At 40.9% G+C, this 20271-nt stretch overlaps 1 protein-coding gene across 1 annotated transcript in view; it reads left to right on the plus strand.

The window, feature by feature from the left end:
• The first annotated feature begins 849 nt into the window (after positions 1 to 849).
• Positions 850 to 20271, plus strand: part of LOC144600042 (EF-hand calcium-binding domain-containing protein 14-like) — a 54275-nt gene continuing 34853 nt past the window's right edge. Inside the window, exons 1-2 of the mRNA XM_078411398.1 lie at positions 850 to 1206; positions 4258 to 4427. Of these exons, the coding sequence (XP_078267524.1) occupies positions 1088 to 1206; positions 4258 to 4427 (289 nt within the window). The 5' untranslated portion in view covers positions 850 to 1087. The remainder of the gene's footprint in view (positions 1207 to 4257; positions 4428 to 20271) is intronic.

Consider the following 20271-nt stretch of genomic DNA (forward strand, 5'->3'; position numbering starts at 1 on the left):
ACACAATACTCTAAATGAGGCCTCGCCAATGTGTTATATAAATGCAACATGACCTCCCAAATTCTATACTCAGTATTCTGACTGCTGAAACCCAATGTGCCTAAAGCTTTTTTGATCACCATATTTACCTGTGACACAACTTTCAAGAAACAAAGGACACATTATTGGCAACAATGCTGAATACAAGATTCAACTGTCAGCTCCTTATGCCAGTTTACCCACTAAACAAAAATCAGATTCATTTCTGGAGGGAGAGACAGATTACATTTTGCAATGATCTTTGGCAAAGATTCTCCTCGAGCATCACCCCTACATCGGGAGAATCAATCTTCAAGTGCAATCGTCTGTAGGAAGTATTTCCTGACCCCAAACATCGTCAGTCCACTATCTCCACAGATGCTGCCTGACTCGCTGTGTTAATCCAGTTTTGTTGCTCAAGATTCCAATAGCTGCAGTTTCTTGTGTCTCAAGTTGTTATGATGAATTGCACCATTTATTTTATCTTTTGAAGTACATTGGGCACGGTATATGTGTGCAAATCCTGAAAGTCCGCGTATACTGAGAATAAATAAAAGGCGTCACTACTTGTCTTTGAAGCAGGCTCCTTTCGGTACAAGTAAAAACCTTGTTACTATTTGTTGCACAACTGAAATAAGATATCTACATTATATAGGCCAACAATCCACACAAATGTATCGTGCAAACAGTGAGTCATTGAGTGCGGGCTGCAAGAGGTCCCGTCCTGACAGACAGACAGACAGACAGGCTGGGTGGGGTCTGCAGGTAATTGATGCTGAAACTCACCAGGCGCCTGGGAGCTGCTAGGTTCCCGCCTCACCACTGCTCGGTTTCCTCCCACTCTGTAAAGACGGACAGGTTTGTAGGTTAATTGGCTTCGGTAAAGATTGCAAGTTTGTTCCGTGCGTGTGTGGGATAGATAGTAAAGTCGGTGTGGGGCCTGTTTCCACGCTGTATCTCCAAACTTAAACCTCCCTGAAGCTCTCACTCGGGGCCACACTTCCTTCACTTGCCTGCAGAGAGTGAGATTTGAGCACTGATTTGTGAGCGGTTCCTGGCCTTGAACACCATGCCGGAGCCGAAGAAAGCGGAGAAGTACGTGCTGCTGAACGACGACTCCGACTGCGAGACGGAGGAGTTCAACAAGATGAAAATGTCCCCGATGGACAGTCGGTCGGCGAACAGCGGGTAAGGGACAAGTTGCAAACAAAAATAAACTTCATGTGTAGTAGGAAGGAGCTGCAGATAGAGATGTTGGTTTACACCAAAGGTAGACACACACACAATGCTGGAGTAACTCAGCAGGTCAGGCAGCATCTCAGGAGAGAAGGAATGGGTGACGTTTCGGGTCGAGACCCTTCTTCAGACTTGATTTTAGACAATAGGTGCAGGAGGAGGCCATTCAGCCCTTCGAGCCAGCACCGCCATTCAATGCGATCATGGCTGATCACTCTCAATCAGTACCCCGTTCCTGCCTTCTCCCCATACCCCCTCACTCCGCTATCCTTAAGAGCTCTATCCAGCTCTCTCTTGAAAGCATCCAACGAACTGGCCTCCACTGCCTTCTGAGGCAGAGAATTCCACACCTTCACCACTCTCTGACTGAAAAAGTTCTTCCTCATCTCCGTTCTAACTTGATTTTGCTCTGGTAGTCTGACACACAGAACGGGCAAGTTGGGTCGAGTCCCGCCTGGATGTTCCCAGTTGTGCACTCCCTCCACTTGCAACCACACTTGCGGCCTTTTCTCCGATGTTTCGGGGTGGTACCCTCCTTCAGGTCCACTGAGTTCAACCACTCTGTGTTTTGCTCAGAATTCCAGCATCTGCCGTTTCTTGTATAAAGGTCACTGCGGGAATGCAGCCCTGGCCCCTGTTGGAAATGTTGTTCTTTCTTGGGGACCTTGAAGAAACTTTGGTGTTGTTTCACAGAAAAGAGCAAGTGAATTATCCTCACTGCCTTCACCAATAATTGCTCCTCAGTCAATATCACGAGCCATTATTATTTAGTGATTCGTGATAACTTGCACATATTGCACAATGTCTTGTTTGTAAGGTATTCTATAATCCCACAAAAGTGCAACTATTTTAAATATCCTTTGAATATTGAAGATTTGAGGCCATTCTGACAGTGATGTGGAAGGTAATTATGGGTCCTTCCCAGGTTAAGGCAGAGCTCCAACCCTCTGAACCGTTTATAATTGGAGTTGCCAGCGGCATAAGATGCTACAGGCTAACACCGGCCGGTAGATCCAACCGCCCGCCTCTCAAAGGCATGTTCATATGCAAGGGCTGTACATAGATAGGGCATTCGTAACCCAGAACAACCATTGCCTTTGGTCTGGGATCCTTGTATGAATCCCTAGGATGGAATGACTTGACTTACGAAAATCAGATAGTCATACAGCATGGAAACAGGCCCTTCAGCCCAACTTGCCCAGACCGATCAAGATGCCCCCTCTACACTAGTCCTGCCTCCCTACGTTTGTCCCACATCCCTCCTTCCTAACCATGACCTGTCCAATTGTACAAATAAAATTCCCATACACTCCCAGAGTGGTTTCAAGCTAGTAATGACTAATAATGTGTAGGAAGAAACTGCAGATGCTGGTTTAAACCATAGACACAAAAAGCTGTAGTAACTCAGCGGTACAGACAGCATCTCTGGAGAAAAGGAATAGGTAACATTTTGGGTTGAGACCCTTCTTCTGCCTAATAAAATGTTTCATGGTATTTGTACATGGATGGTAATGGTATATGTTTCATTTGTTTAATTATGGGAAGTGTTTAGTGACTATTCAATGAAATGAAAGAATTACAGTATGTGTATGGGGAGCGATAGGATATGGGCAATGATAGAAAATGGGCACTTTGACTTACAGAGAAATCAACTTGCAGGCAGTTCTCAGAAATTGAGCCCATAAATAACCCAGGGATTTAGAATTATAATTTGGCCATTCAGGATCATGTCGGGCAATGCTTCTTCACGCGGAGGATGGCTCGCATTGGGAACAATTTATCACTCTAAGCTGCTGAGGCTGGATCATTAAAATTTCAAAATGAGGTCATTAACAGAGTGCTCTTATGCAAGTGAAACAGATCCAAGACTGACAACGAGAGGTAGGATTTTAGAACAGTCAGGATTACGTTAAACAATACACAAGCCTTTTCCCATTCACAAGCTCCTTAAGTAATGGAACTCTTTGATCAGTTCCATATGTGACGTTCATAACAATGTTGAAAACCCCCCAAAACAAGCTACTCGGCTTTTTCCATCAATAATTGTTCTGCCCCAATAAATACATGCATATTTTTGCCCCCTGAATAATCACATCTCTTAATTATTACCAGCTTTTAGTCAGTAAAACAGGAAGCATTCAGAAAGTCGGGCATATCTGAGGAAAGAGAAGCAGAATTAATGTTTCACGTCAATGTTCTGATATGAGTCATTGGCCTGAAATGTTAACCTTCTTTTGTCCATCGATGCTGCCTAACTTGTCTTCTGAGCCCATTTAAGCTATTTTAAATGACAACACCAATTTTAGAAATTAAAAGTTTAGAAGCAATATTGTGCAATTCCAAACATTGGAACAACATCTTGGCACTGAACCAAAGAAAACTATTAAAACTGGTTACTAAAAGCTTTGTCGAGTAAATGGCTATTTAGGAGAGTTTTAAAGAGAAGTAGTAGGAAAGAAGAAAATTAGGGAAAGATAAGCGATGACACATCTCCGAATGGTGGTGGCTGTATGCACACAAGAGATAAGAGTTGGGTGAGTAGACAGTTATTGAAAGGCTGCAGGACTGGAGAATGCTGCAGGAATAGGAAGGAAGCATGTCATGGAGAATTTTAAATACAAGGGCAATAAGTCCTATCAGTTTGGTGGTGGGGGACACAACAGACGATGGATGAGCTCAAGTGCATGAAATGTCCAAGATGGAATGCTGACCAGGACAATTTTGGAATCGTATATGTCTCAGCTATTATACTTGCATTGGCAATGCTTCTGAAGGCTGATTGTAATACAGTGTGTTATTGCACACAGCTACAGCGGTGAAATATATCAATCTACTTCAGTGCTGTTAGCAATTTACCTGTAATGCTTAGAACCCAAAACTCGCAAACTGTTGGATTGTATCTTGATTAGTGTGCCAGGTGTGTGGAACAAATGAGTGCAATATAACTGGAGCAAAAATGTGATGACATTGTGATAGTAATTACATTTTTTCTTTCAATTGTAGGAGAAAATATACTGCAAGTAAAGCTGGCAGATGTTCTGCTTGGTGTCAGCCACAATGGGTTTGTCACAGTTTTTTCATCTTTGTCCTCCTCACCACTCAAGTATTTTTGTTTCTCTGTATACTGAGGGTGCACCAGGAAATACAGATGATAAAGATGGAGCAAACCATCGGTAAGCAAAATGTGGAGATACAAGCCAATCACTTCAAACTGTTATGCAAATAAATTAACTTATTTTACCATTGCTTGATTAAAGTTCAAGATGGGGTATAACAATATACATAATTATCTTAGTTGCAATTCTCTTAATTTTCCAGCCTTAGATTTGAACAAAACTGATAATGAAATACAGGTTGTTACAAATCTTTTTCAAAAGCAAATTAAATGCAGGATTGTGGAGAAGGTTCAGGGGAATAGGATAGCTCTTTGAAAGAGCTAATAAAGCATCTTGGATAGTGCAATTCTGAGAATGTATGATATTTCAAAAAGTTGGGAGCCTCGATCACCTCGTGGCACCACGGGAGAAGAATGAGGAGGAGATAAGACTTTTCTTTGCCTTCCATCACAGTGAGAGTGTGCCTAGAGCAATCACTGTGATGGCTGTTTATGTAAAAATTGTATCTGTGTGTCCTGTGCTTTTTGTTGTCTACTGCCGGACCCTGACGTGAGAGGACGCTGGCGCTGTTTATTCGCCGCTTCTCCGTTAGGATAGTTTGTCTGTTTGTTTTTATGTTATGATTGTTCTTGTAAAGCGCTTTGAGCTCCCGATAAGGCGCTATATAAAATAAATGTTTATTATTATTATTATAACATGTACAAAGAATGCACCATCATACTCAAATAATTGCTACCTCCATTTTCAGTCCTACCTCCTGATGTTCTTCATTTCATTAAATTTTGTAATTATTCCAAATGAAAACATGCAACTTTCTGCGGAACCTACAGCTTTAGCTTTACTGATACTACAAACCTTTTCATTTAAAAAGCCAAATTCTACAACTGCTTTTCCTCCTAATTCCATAAACTAAACTCTTACATTTCCATTGGTCAGTTTTATCAATTAATTCTGTAATATTTGAACTCCATCTAAATTAACCCTCATTTTCTCAAAATTTTGACCATTCCAAAATAAGCAAAATCTAATTAGCTTGATGAACATATCTTTTCCAAAGGTAATTAATTCTATATTTCGCTTTCATTGTCTCTTCATTTTGCCTTTTTATTTTAAGGTACTTTGGCAACTACCAATATTACACATCATAAATCTCATCACAGTTTATTCTTGTAATGAGGATAAAGCATGTTGGACTTGCTTGGGTCACAAGCTAGATAGAGTACAATCAAGCCTACTGACAGCAATACAGGTAAGTATGGATAATGGCTAATATTACAAATCACATCTAAAGGTTAACATTGTTACTGAATAGTAAAAAGTCTTTAAAACAAGAGGGACTTTTGAGAGCCCAGCAATAGATTACTTCCCCACTGTTATAAAAATGGATCGCCTCTGGCTCATCCCATCTGCACCATGGGAGATCTTCTGGTGAATTGAAAATAACAAGGGTTCATCCAGTGTTCCATTCATAGCTTTTTGCAGCCTGAAATTTATGATACACTTAATCTTGTTTTAAAGACGTTATACTATTCAGTAACAATGTTAACCTTTAGATGTGATTTGTAATATTAGCCATTATCCATACTTGCCTGTATTGCTGTCAGTAGGCTTGCTTGTACTCTATCCAGCCTGTGACCCATACTCGACCTCTCCACCTTACCCTGCTGCTCTTATATGTGGGCCTGTGCAGAACCAATTATATGTAACACATTACAACACACAATATCAATGGATATTTTTAAGGCAGAGATAGATGGATTCTTGATTAGTATGGGTGTCAGAGGTTATGGGAAGAAAGCAGGAGAGTGAGGTTAGGAGGGAGAGATAGATCAGCCATGATTGAATGGCGGAGTAGTCTTGATGGGGCGAATGGCCTAATTCTGCTCCTTTCACTTATGGACCAATCAGGCTGGCGTGGCGGGGTGGGTGAACAGCAGATCCTGATAACCAGAGAATTAAAAACAGCTTAAACCAAATTAACTCATCAAGCAAAAATATACTTTTAAAAATGAAGTGATAATTTTCTTTGAAACACCTCATGATACCATCAATTAATACAAAGATAAAAATAAACCACATATCTGCTCTCATCTTTACAATCAAGAGTCAGTGACCCAATTCAATTGAATGTGCTCTCACTACATGTGACAGGTGTGCCACTCATTGATGAGGCCAGCCCTTCAATTCAGAACATTAGTCAGTCTTGCGGCTGACCTTGATGGTTGGCTTGAGTAGATCAATTCCAATTTCCACTCTGGAATGCATTGATCCTGAAACCAAGGGTGAAATGTCTGATAAAAGCAGAATTAAACCACGTGTTGTGGCAACATCTTTATTTTTGGGCTAGAAAGTAGGAATATGCTATATTGGCACAGACTATCCGAGCTTCAATGGAGGTCCTTTTCTGAAAGTTCAATTACATGTAATGATTTTCAGTCTCCTGCAAACAATGTCGGGCAAAATATTGGGGAAAGTTATGTATACATAACCTTCCATTCTTCAGTCTGAAAATTTGACAACCATTGGGTAATTTTTGCTGCACTTTTGATAAATTCAGAAGTTAATAATGAATAATATCATGGTAACTTGCAGAATTAATTAAACCTTTCTAATGCAACACTCATTCATTTATTTTCCTGGTTTCATTTACATTTGTGGAGCTCGATTTTACATCAAAACTTTATTAAACATGCGGGGTATTTTTATTTTCTAAAGGATCAACACACAGATGTGGGACAATTTTCAATGAGTGATGTTCCAGAAAGAACAATCTGCCCACTGAGAAACTAAGCCACTTTTCAACCTTTGATTTCAAAGGGATTTCAGCACAGGGACAGTGATTCAGTGGGTCAATTGATTGCCCATTCATTGATGTTCTGTATGATCTCTAATAACATCACTCTCCTGTGTTACTGCTTCAGCTTTTGAATGATGAGGTTCAAGGCATGCTTTGATCTTTAATGTTGAGAAGTAATTGCATTCGGTCACCCTTACCTAAGGTTGTTGCTTGCAAATTTAGCAAAGTAGAACTCCAAAAAAAAAGCTTCGGTTTCTAATGCAACACTCATTCATTTATTTTCCTGGTTTCATTTACATTTGTGGAGCTCGATTTTACATCAAAACTTTATTAAACATGCGGGGTATTTTTATTTTCTAAAAGCATCAACACACAGATGTGGGACAATTTTCAACGAGTGATGTTCCAGAAAGAACAATCTTTCAGAGGTTTTTCTGGGGGAAAAAAATATCCTTTTTTCCAACTGAGAAAAGTGACATCTCTTTAGTTATTTTCTACATTTAATCTAAAGTAGGCTGTTAAAACGAACGAAACAGAACTGCAATTGTTTATGAAAAGACTTCTTGTCTTTACAAATGAAATGGTGATTGATAAATTACAGTTACAAGCAATGAAAGTTTATCAGCTAGTTGCTTAACATAGAATCCAACATAAAGCATAGTGCAGGGCAGGAATAGGCCTTTTGCCCCACTGTATCCCTGTCAACCATGATGCCAAAGTTAAACTGCATAATTCAGAATTAAAGAACTTTCGTCAGAATTAAAGGATGTTCTTTTAGGAAGGAGAAGAGGAGAAATTTCTTCAGTCTGAGGGTGGTGAATCTGTGGAATTCTTTTCCACCGAAGGCTGTGGAGGCTAAGTCAGATAATTTTAAGGCAGAGATAGATAGATTCTACTGCAAATATCATCACTGCATTGTTTTTTTAAAAAAACTTTTTAAACGACCTGTACATACCTTAAGCATAAAAATATTCTAGGTACAAAGTTTTGTCAGTTCAGACATGTTAATTATTAAAATGTTTTTATTGTATGATTGGTGTGTATTTACTTAGATTGGGTTGGTTTATTTGGAAGGCAGTTCTAATTAACCAAGTGCAACTTTTGGCAAATATTGTTCAAAGGTTTTTCATAGGAATTATCCATGTGATGAAATATCAAGTCAGAGAGCCATGCGATAGGCCTTCAGTCCATTGAGGGTATGCTGATCATCAACCTCCATCTATATTTTATTTTATGCTGATTCCCCCCTCATATCCATTTGAATTCTACCACACCCTTACATTAGGGGCAAGCTACAGTGACCTATTAATCTACCAACCAGCACCACTTTGTGATGTGGGAGGAAACTGGAAAACCTGGAAGAAACCCACGGGTTTACAGCGGGAATGTGCAAACTGCACTCGAGATTAGGATTGTGAAGCAATCCTAGCTGCCTCATTGTGCTTCCCATTCTTTATTACATGAGAGACATTTTAGTTTATTTGTGGAATTTTGTAAAGGTTAAGGCTTCAAACTGGAGACTCCTTTCTCACTCCGGAATACAAGCGTGAGGGATTTCTGAAAGTAACAATGGTCATTTTTGTCTGTGAATTCAGAAAGGAAGTGTGATTGCATGGCACACTGGTGCAGCTAGTAGAGTCGCAGCCCAGAGACCCAAGACCAATCCTGACCTTGGGTGCTGTCAGTGTGGAGTTTGCAAGTTCTCCCTCGGTTCACTTGGGTTTTCTCCCGGTGCTCTCATTTCCCCCCACATCCCAAAAGTCACATGGGTTGGGAGTCAATTGAGCACTGTAAATTGGCACATGGTGAGTAGTAGAATCTAGGAGACTTGATAGGAATGTGGGGGAAGTAAAACAAACGGGACAAAAGCAGAGGGATCCAGGAGTGCAGGTATATAGTTCAGTAAAAGTGGCATCACAGGTAGATAGGGTGGTCATAAAAGCTTTTGGCACATTGGCCTTCATCGGTCAGATAATTTGAGTATAGAAGTAGGGAGGTTGTGTTATAGTTAAATAAGACATTGGTGAGGCCACATTAAGACACTTGTGTTCAGGTTTGGTCACCATGTTATTGGAAAGATGTTGTCAAGCTGGAACGGGTGCAGAGAAGATTACAAGGATGTTGCCAGGTCTCGAGGGCCTGAGCTATAGGGAAAGGTTGAGCAGGCTAGGACTTTTTTCCTTTGAGTGCTAGAGGATGAGGGGTGATCTTATGGAGTTGTACAAAACACGAGAGGAAAAAATGCAGTCTTTTGCCCAGAAAAGAGGAATCAAGAACTAGAGGACACAGGTTTAAGGTGAGGAGGGAAAGATTTAATAGGAACCAGACTGGTAACTTTTTTATATAAAGTGGGTGGTAGGTGTATGAAATGAGCTGTTGGAGGAGGTAGTTGAGGCAGGTACTATCACAACGTTTTAGAAACATTTAGACAGATATGTGGATAAGATAGGTTTAGAGAGATATGAGATATGAGACTACTGCAGATGGGGAATGTTGGTCGGCAGGGGCAAATTGAGATGAAGGATCTGCACCGCGTTGTATGATTCTAAATGTAGCATTAGTGTGAATTGATGGTTGGTCTGGACTCGAAGGACTGAAGACTCTATTTCTGTGCATATGCCTTTATTACTCAGACCCTATAAATGAGTTTGTAATGCAGAATGATTTTATCTAAATGCCTGTTGAGCAGTGTAATGATTCTGAAATGTAATTAGAATCAATCTGTAGAGTTGCTTGAAATGTAGCAACAGTTATCTCATTTGACATTGGTAACTGATGGCGTCCGAAGGAAAAGCACTCATACTTTCCATATTTATAACCCAAATCGTGCAATCTTACATTTACAAAGTACTTCCATACATTCAAATTTAAATTGTCGGAAGATGCTTAGCAACTGGATTGGTTAGTGCCCATTTTTCATGAGTATATTGTGTGAAGGGAGATCTAACTCAAGATGGATTGTACGTGTTGAAACCATTCCCATTGGGAATTCAGGCATTGGGATTCTGCTTTAGTGTGTGCCTCTGCGGGCAAGTCATCCTAACCTTACTTCAAACATTTTCTGGGCCAACCTCTGGAGGATGATTATCATTAGTGAGAAAAACAGAACCTGTGTAACATTAAAATGAGTGAAATCCAATTTCCTAGCACCATTTGTATTGCTTTATGTAAATTCTAGATAACAATTAATTTGTATAGTAATTGACAAATATGATACAACTTTGAGATCCAGAGTGAAGATAATTAACTTATTCTGAATGAGGAATTTCAGAAATGTTCAAATTGCTATCAATTTTCATAATATCATTTTACACCAAATTTGAACTTTTAGGCTAAAAAAAACAATAGATCCCAATGTTTTTAAAAGTAGCAAATAGTAATCAGTCCTGATAGTATCTGACATCAACATCTGTACGAGTAGAAGAAAAGATTTATAAAGAAAATTGAAAGTACATATGTATTTGAGAAGTTTTTAAAAGGAAAGATTTGCTGTGACTGTAGTTATGGCTAGGTGCCTTAGACTGTTCCCATTGAAATTGTGACTTGGAAGTGAAAGGATCAGAAGTAATTGCAGTGGATGTTTTGCTATCCTTGTGTTCAATGTGATCCATGTTTTTATTATGTTACATTAGAATATTCTCTTTACCTGCATCAAATCATTATTGTTTGTGCTTGAGCCTTATTTCCCTTCCCAGCCTTTGGGTCTTTTCCATTATCCACACTGTGCTGTTGTACACGCCACTGTAGAGATTCCTTAATCTGCTTGGTCTCCCATTGAGAGAAACTACACAAGCTGCAGTCCAGTGTTTACCAGCTAAAATGCAAATTGGTTCAGCAGCATTCATTAAAGTTATTAGAGAAAAAGAACCAAATGAACCAATAGAATAAGTCAATATCATTTCATCTGTTCAAAATATTTAGTTCCATGCTTATTCGTGCATCAAAGCCTCTGCTTCACTCAACAGCCAAGACGTCAACTGAATATTAATTTTCTGAACATTTTCCTGCACTTTATTACTTTTTTTACTTGGGGGTTTGACCCCTATCCTAGTATCCCCTCATTCTTCTAAACACTTCTCAATGCTGAGAACAAAAAGCCTTTAATAACGACCCACATAATAGGTTAGTGTTTAAAATTTAAATGCATGTTATTGGAGGTAATGTATTTCTGTGGATTGACAACTGATTGACAGAAATGAAATGGACGAGGAATGAACAGGTTTCTCTTGGGTGCCAGATACTAACTAGCGGAGTAGTAGAGGAGTCCGTGCTTGGGCCTCAGCCATTCCTAACAAAGAAATATAGAAAATAGGTGCAGGAGTAGGCCATTCAGCCCTTCGAGCCAGCACCACCATTCAATCTGATCATGGCAGATCATCCAAAATCAGTGCCCTGTTCCTGCTTTTTCCCCCCATATCCCTTGATTCCATTAGCCCTAAGAGCTATATCTAACTCTCTTGAACGCATCCAGTAAATTGGCCTCCACTGCCTTCTGTGGCAGAGAATTCCACAGATTCACAACTCTGGGTGAAATTTTTCGTCGTCTCAGTCCAAAATGGCCTACCCCTTGTTCTTAAACTGACCCCCTTGTTCTGGACTCCCCCAACATCGGGAACAATTTTCCTGCATCTAGTACTGTCCAATCTCTTAAGAATTTTATATGTTTCTATAAGATCCCCTCTCAATGAGATATCAATGATTTGCAAAAGAGAACAGAATGCAATGTTTTAAAGTTTGCAGATGACAGTAAACTGGTGGGAGTGAGAATTGCAAGGAGGATGCAAAGAAACCTCCTAGTGTCATACAGCAAGGAAACAGGCACCACGGCCCCACTTATCCACGCTGACCATGATACCCTATCTAAGTTAGTTCCATTTGCCCACATTTGGTCCATATCTCTCTCAACCTTTCCTATCCATGAACCCATCAAGTGCCTTTTAAATGCTGTTACATTCCATATCTCAACTACCTCCTCTGTTAGCTTGTTTCATGTACACACCACTCTCTGTGTGAAAACGCTGCCCTGCAGGTTCCTATTAAAACTTCCCCTCTCACCTCTGGTTCTTAATTCTCCTATTCTGGGTAAAAGACTCTGCATTCACCCTTTTAGTTCTGCTCATGATTTTAATGATGGTTTAAAGGGATCTGGGCCAAACGCAGGCAAATGGAACTAGTTTACAGGGGCATCTTGGTTGGGACGGACGAGTTGAACTGCAGGGCGTGGTTCCATGCTGTATGACGCTATGACTATAAAATCATCCCTTAGCCTCCTGCATTCCAAGGAATAAAGTCCTAGCTTGCCCAATCTATCTCTGTAGCTCAGCCCCTCAAGTCCTGGCAACATCCACATAAATCATCTCTGCGCTCTTTCCAGCTTAATGACATCTTCGCTACAGCAGTCTAGAAGAACACAATACTCCAAATGCAGATTTGCCAATGTCTTGTACATCTCCAATATAATGTCCCAACCTCTATACTCAGTACCCCGACTGATGATGGCCAATGTATCAAAAGCCTCTTGACCACTCTATCTACCTCTGACGTCATGCTCGGAGTATGATGTACCTTTCTTAAGCCAGCACCTGGCGACTTAGACAGATGGAACAAGTGGCAAACATGCTACAGATTCAATATAAAATCGATAAATCTAAAGCTTTTCACTTTGGCAAGAGAACAGAACCGGTAGTGTAATTGTGAAACTATATTAGGCTGGGTATAGATGATGTACAAAGCGATTTGTTCTATGTTCGAAAGAAACTGAGGCAGTAAGAATGTTGGCCTTCATTGCAAGAGAATTTGAGTACAGGAGTAAGCAAGTTATTCCACAACTTTAAACAGCCCCGTGAGACCAATGAGACCAATTTCTTCTAAGTGAAGAAAGATTAGGTTGACAAAGTTTGTATTCTTAGATACAGATCTAAGATCTGTAGATTTTAGTAGAATGAGAGGTGGATTAGGAACTTACAAAATTCTAACAGGGCTGGAAAGATTGGATTTGGGGAAAAATGTGGCCCTTAGGTGGAAGATAGACACAAAAAGTTGGAGTAACTCAGCGGGTCAGGAGGTATCTCTGAAGAAAAAGGAATAGATGACATTTCGGGTTGAGACCCTTCTTCAGACCCTTAGGTGAGGTGTCTAGAACAAGGCAGCCAAGATCTTATTCTATATTCCAATAATCTATTTAACAAATGCAAACCCATCTCAGTTTATTCCCTTCTCTTCATGCCCCATGATCCAAGAGATAACCACATCAAACCATTCCCAATGCCATTGCTCTTGAAGTTTCCTCTCTTTATACTTGCCAACTCCAAAAAACACCTCAAACTTTTCAAGCTCACTTTCTGTCTCTCATTACTACCCCTGCGTTTACCATTGTGTTGCAATTTGCCAGGTTTATTCTTTTCTCCCTTTTTTGAACAAGCATGTAATATTCCAGTCATCTGGCACCATCCTGAGAACTTGGTAAGATTGGAGCAAGCCCTCCCAACCTCCCCTCAATTCCTGTCTCAACACACAGGCTATGGGGAAAATGCTGGAAGATGGGATCTATGTGGATGGGTGCCCACTGGTCAGTTTGGAAATGGTGGGCCAAATGGTCCATGTTGTATGGCTCCATAACTCAAAAGTGGGTGATGATTACTTATTAATCATAACTGACCTACCTGGATGTATGTTGATAAAGGGAAATGAACAAAGACAACAATTTTTTTTTAAAGTAACGTTACAAATGCTGGATAGTTTAGTTTAGAGATACAGCGTGGAAACAGGCTCTTCGGCCCACCGGGTCCGCACCAACCAGTGATCCCTGCACATTAACACTATCCTACACCCACTAGGTACAATGTTTACATTTACCAGGCCAATTAATCTACAAACTTGTACGTCTTTTGAGTGTGGGAGGAAGTTGAGTATAGGAGCAAAGAGGTCTTTCTACAGTTGTACCGGGCCCTGGTGAGACCGCACCTGGAGTACTGTGTGCAGTTTTGGTCTCCAAATTTGAGGAAGGATATTCTTGCTATTGAGGGCGTGCAGCGTAGGTTCACTACGTTAATTCCCGGAATGGCGGGACTGTCGTATGTTGAAAGGCTGGAGCAATTAGGCTTGTATACACTGGAATTTAGAAGGATGAGGGGGGATTTTATTGAAACATATAAGACAATTAGGGGATTGGACACATTAGAGGCAGGAAACATGTTCCCAATGTTGGGGGAGTCCAGAACAAGGGGCCACAGTTTAAGAATAAGGGGTAGGCCACTTAGAATGGAGATGAGGAAGAACTTTTTCAGTCAGAGAGTGGTGAAGGTGTGGAATTCTCTGCCTCAGAGGGCAGTGGAGGCCAGTTCGTTGGATGCTTTCAAGAGAGAGCTGGATAGAGCTCTTAAGGATAGCGGAGTGAGGGGGTATGGGGAGAAGGCAGGAACGGGGTACTGATTGAGAGTGATCAGCCATGATCGCATTGAATGGCGGTGCTGGCTCGAAGGGCTGAATGGCCTACTCCTGCACCTATTGTCTATAAACCAAAGATCTCGGAGAAAACCCACGCAGGTCACAGGGAGAACGTACAAACTCCGTATAGCCAGCACCCACAGTCGGGATCGAATCTTGGTCTCCGGTACTGCATTGGCTGTAAGGCAGCAACTCTACCGCTGCGCCACCGTGCCAATAGACAATAGACAATATAATATTGTATAACTGCAGATGCTTGAGACCATACGGATTATTAGTGATATGGGCTAAATGTGAGCAAATGGGCCTAGCCCAGGATGCCAACTTGGTCAGCATGGACAAATTGGGCCAAAGGGATTGTTTCCATACTGACATTCTATGACTATTTGAACTGCAGTTTGCAGTAAAATCAGAAAATGCTAGAAACATAGAACACATAAGACCGTATCCGTAGAGAGAGATATCCCTTTCTCTCAATGGAGAGAGAAACAAGTGCTAATAGTTTAGGTAGAAGACTCTTCATCATTACGGTGTGTTTCTAATACCCGAAACGTCACCCATTCCTTCTCTCCCGAGATGCTGCCTGACCTGCTGAGTTACTCCAGCATTTTGTGAATAAATGCATTTTTTCTTGTGTTCGTTATCTGAAAATCTGAAATAAACGAGAATGCTGGATATACTTCAATAGACAATAGGTGCAGGAGTAGGCCATTCGGCCCTTCGAGCCAGCATCGCCATTCAATGTGATCATGGCTGACCATCCACAATCAGTACCCCGTTCCTGCCCTCTCCCCATACCCCCTGACTCCGCTATCATTAAGAGCTCTATCCAACTCTCTCTTGAAAGCATCCAGAGAATTGGCCTCCACTGCCTTCTGAGGCAGAGAATTCCACAGATTTACAACTCTGAGTGAAAAAGTTTTTCCTCATCTCCGTTCTAAATGGCCTACCCGTTATTCTTAAACTGTGGCCCCTGGTTCTGGACTCCCCCAACATTGGGAACATGTTTCCTGCCTCTAGCGTGTCCAATCCCTTAATAATCCTATGTTTCAAAGGTGAGGCAACATTTATGGTGGGACAAGAGTAAAGTTAATGTTTGAGATTTCTCCATATTTGCAGTGGGTTAACATGAAACATCAACTCTGTTTTATTCTCACCGCAGATAATGCCTGACTTGTTGAGCACTTTCAGGATTTCAGATTTCCAGCATTTGGGGTTTTTAGCTTTTCAATTAATAAACAACTCGTGTAGTCATTAGACAAACCCACTTAACGGCAACAGTGTAGTTGAACTATTATAAGGAAAGGAGCAAGTCTGGAAATGAATATTGACCTGATTAGGAAGACACCAATGTTTCTATTTCAATATCTTTGTAAGGATCTATTACAGAAACCATGATTTTAGGTCTGTTATTTGGCCACAAAGAAAAGATTGGATTCAGGTAGGATCATTTGTTCTGCAGCCCTGCAAGGCTCAGCCAGTGTGGGAATGGTGATATCTGAGACCTGCTTTAAGAAGAAGGAGACTTTTGTTCCCTGGTACTGGATTAATCAATAGAGCTTTATTAGCCGAGTAGGCAATGTAAAGAGTCTTTTATTAGATAGCTTGCAGGGAAAACACAAGAAGATGACGATTACATTACATGATGACTAACTGAAGACAGATAGCTCATTGAGTTAGAGATGGCTATCTATTTCAAAAGAATGCAACAGTAATATTCTGCTATTGAGATTGTTGGACTTTAGTGAGTATGGTAATTATACTTTTATATGCAACTGTACCCAATGCTGAACTGTTTAACTGCCATGTGTTTTGTGGGTGTTAAAGGTTCAGTTTGATTTCTATGTGAATACTTTCCATCCATGTTTATTTTCTCTCACGCATATAATACATAGATAGATACATAGACAATAGGTGCAGGAGTAGGCCATTCGGCCCTTCAAGCCAGCACTGCCATTCAATGTGATCATGGCTGACACCCACAATCAGTACCCCGTTCCTGCCTTCTCCCCATATCCCTTGATTCCGTTAGCCCTAGGAGCTCTATCTAACCCTCTTTTGAATGCATCCAGTGAATCTGCCTCCACTGCCTTCTGAGGCAGAGAATTCAACAAATTCTAACTCTGGGTGAAAAAGTTTTTTCCTCATCTCTGTTCTAAATGGCCTACCCCATATTCTTAAACCGTGGCCCCTGGTTCTGGACTCCCCCAACATCAGGAACATGTTTCCTGCATCTCGCATGTCCAATCCCTTAATAATTTTATGTTTCTATAAGATCCCCTCTCATCCTTCTAAATTTGAGTGAATACAAAACCAGTCATTCCATTCTTTCATCATATGACAGTTCTGCCATCCCGGGAATTAAGCACGTGAATCTACGCTGCATTCCCTCGATAGCAAGAATGTCCTTCCTCAAATTAGGAGACCAAAACTGCACACAATGTTCCAGGTGTGAACTCACCAGGGCCCTGTACAACTGCAGAAGGACCACTTTGCTCCTATACTCAACTCCTCTCATTATGAATGCCAACATGCCATTAGCTTTCTTCAGTGCCTGCTATACCTGCATGTTTATTTTCAATGATTAATGTACAAGGACATGCAGGTCTCATTGTACTTCCCCTTTTCCAAACCTGACACCATTCAGATAATAATCTGCCTTATTCTTGCCACCAAAGTGGATAACCTCACATTTATCCACATTATACTGCATCTACCATGCATCTGCCCACTTACCCAACCTGTCCATGTCCTGCATCCTCATAGCATCCTCTTCACAGTTCACACTGCCACCCAGCTTTGTGTCATCTGTAAATTTGCTAATGTTACTTTTAATTCCTTCATCTAAATCACTAAAATATATTGTAAATAGCTGCGGTCCCAGCACCGAGCCTTGTGGTACCCCACTAGTCAATGCTTGCTATTCTGAAAGGGACCTGTTAATCCAGGCTCTTTGTTTCCTGTCTGCCAACCAATTTTCTATTCATGTCAGTACCCTACCCCAAAAACCATGTGCTCTAAATTTGCCCACTAATCTCCTGTGCTTTATCAAAGGCTTTCTGAAAGTCCACTGGCTCTCCCTTGTCTATTTTACTTGATATACGCTCAAGAAATTCCAGAAGATTTGTCAAGCATGATTTCCCCTTCGTAAACCCATGCTGACTTGTACCGATCCTGTTACTGCTATCCAAATGCGACGCTATTATATCTTTAATATTCAATTCCAGCGTCTTCCCCACCACTGATGTCAGGCTAACTGGTCTATAATTCCCTGCTTTCTCTCTCCCTCCTTTCTTAAAAAGTGGGATAACATTAGCTACCCTGCAATCCACAGGAACTGATTCAGAATCTATAGAACATTGGAAAATGATCATCAATGCGTCCATGATTTCTAGAGCCACCTCCTTGAGTACCCTGGGATGCAGACCATCAGGCCCTGAGGATTTATCAGCCTTCAGTCCCATCAGTCTACCCAACATTTCCTGACTAATCTGAATTTCCTTCAGTTCCTCCATCACCCTAGGTCCTCTGTCCCCTAGTACATCTGGGAGATTGTGTCTTCCTTAGTGAAGACAGAACCAAAGTACCTGTTCAACTCATCTGCCATTTCCTTGTTCCCCATATTAAATTCACCTGCTCTGTCTTCAAGGGGCCCACATTTGTCTTAACTAATATTTTCCTCTTCACATACCTAAAGAAGCTTTTACTATCCTCCTTTATAGTCTTGGCTAGCTTACCTTCATACTTCATCTTTTCTCCCCTTAGAGCCTTTTTAGTTACAGTGCCCTCCATAATGTTTGGGACCCATCATTTATTTATTTGCCTCTGTACTCCACAATTTGACATTTGCAATAGAAAAAAATCACGTGGTTAAAGTGCACATTGTCAGATGTTATTAAAGGGTATTTTTATATATTTTGGTTTCACCATGTAGAAATTATAGCCGTGTTTATACATAGTCCCCCCCATTTCAGGGTTTGGGACACATGGCTGCACAGGTGTTTGTAATTGCTCGGGTGTGTTTAATTGCCTCCTAAATGCAGGTATAAGAGAGCTCTCAGCACCTAGTCTCCTCCAGTCTTTCCATCACCTTTGGAAAATTTTATTGCTGTTTATCAACATGAGGACCAATGTTATGCCAATGAAAGTCAAAGAAGCCATTATGAGACTGAGAAACAAGAATAAAACAAATGCCTCAAAACTCATTGGCCAGCGGTTCATTCTGCAGCAAGACAATGATCCTAAACATACTGCTAAAGCAACAAAGGAGTTTTGCAAAGCTAAAAAATGTTCAATTCTTGAGTGGCCAAGTCAATCACCCGATCTGAACCCAATTGAGCATGCCTTTTATATGCTGAAGAGAAAACTGAAGGGACTAGCCCCCAAAACATGCATAAGCTAAAGATAGCTGCAATACACGCCTGGCAGAGCATCACCAGAGAAGACACCCAGCAACTGGTGATGTCCATGAATCACAGACTTCAAGCAGTCATTGCATGCAAAGGATATGCAACAAAATACTAAACATGACTACTTTCATTCACATGACATTGCCATGTCCCACACATTATGGTGCCCTGAAATGGGGGGACTATGTATAAACACTGCTGTAATTTCTACATGGTGAAACCAAAATGTATAAAAATGTTTTTTAATTAAAATCTGAGAATGTGCACTTTGGCTACATGTGATTTTTTTTCTTCTCTATTACAAATCTCAAATTGTGGACTACAGAGGCAAATAAATAAATGATGGGTCTTTGTCCCAAACATTATGGAGGGGACTGTACCTTCTGTTGATCTTTAAAAGTTCCCCAATCCTCTGGCTTCCCATTCATCTTTGCTATGTTATACGTCTTCTCTTTTATTTTTATAATGTCCTTGACTTCCCTTGCTAGCCACGGTCACCTCTTACACCCCTGAGAATCTTTCTTCCTCTTTGGAATGAAATGATCCTGCATCTTCTGGATTATTCCCAGAAATACCTGCCTTTGCTGTTCCACCGTCATCCCTGCTGGGGTCCCTTACCAATCAACTTTAGCCAGCTCCTTCCTCATGCCTCCATAGTTCCCTTTGCTCAACTGCAATACTGACACATCTGATTTTACCTTCTCCCTCTCAAATTGCTGATTAAAACCTATCATATTATGGTCACTATCTTCTAATGGTTCCTTTGCCTTAAGTTGCCTTATCAAATCCGGTTCATTACACAACACTAAATCCAGAATTGCCTTCTCCCTGGTAGGCTCCAGAATCCATCTCGTAGGCCCTCTACAAACGCCCTTTCTTGGGTCCAATACCAACCTGATTTTCCCAGTCTACCTGCATGTTGAAATCTCCCATAACAACTATAGCATTACCTTTGTTATATGCCAATTTTAACTCCTGATTCAACTTGCACCCAATATGTTTGGGAGCCTGTAGATAACTCCCATTAGGGTCTTTTTACTCTTGCAATTTCTCAGTTCTATCCACAATAACTCTACATCTTCTGATTCTATGTCACCTCTTGCAAGGGACTGAATCACCAACAGAGCTTCCCCACCCCCTCTGCCCACCTGTCTGTCTTTTCGATAGGACAAAAACCCCTGAATATTCAGTTCCCAGCTCCAATCCTCTTGCAGCCATGTCTCTGTAATTCCTACAACATCATACCCAC

This window comes from Rhinoraja longicauda, chromosome 1, assembly GCF_053455715.1.
Source record: "Rhinoraja longicauda isolate Sanriku21f chromosome 1, sRhiLon1.1, whole genome shotgun sequence".
NCBI classification, from domain to species: Eukaryota; Metazoa; Chordata; class Chondrichthyes; order Rajiformes; family Arhynchobatidae; genus Rhinoraja; species Rhinoraja longicauda.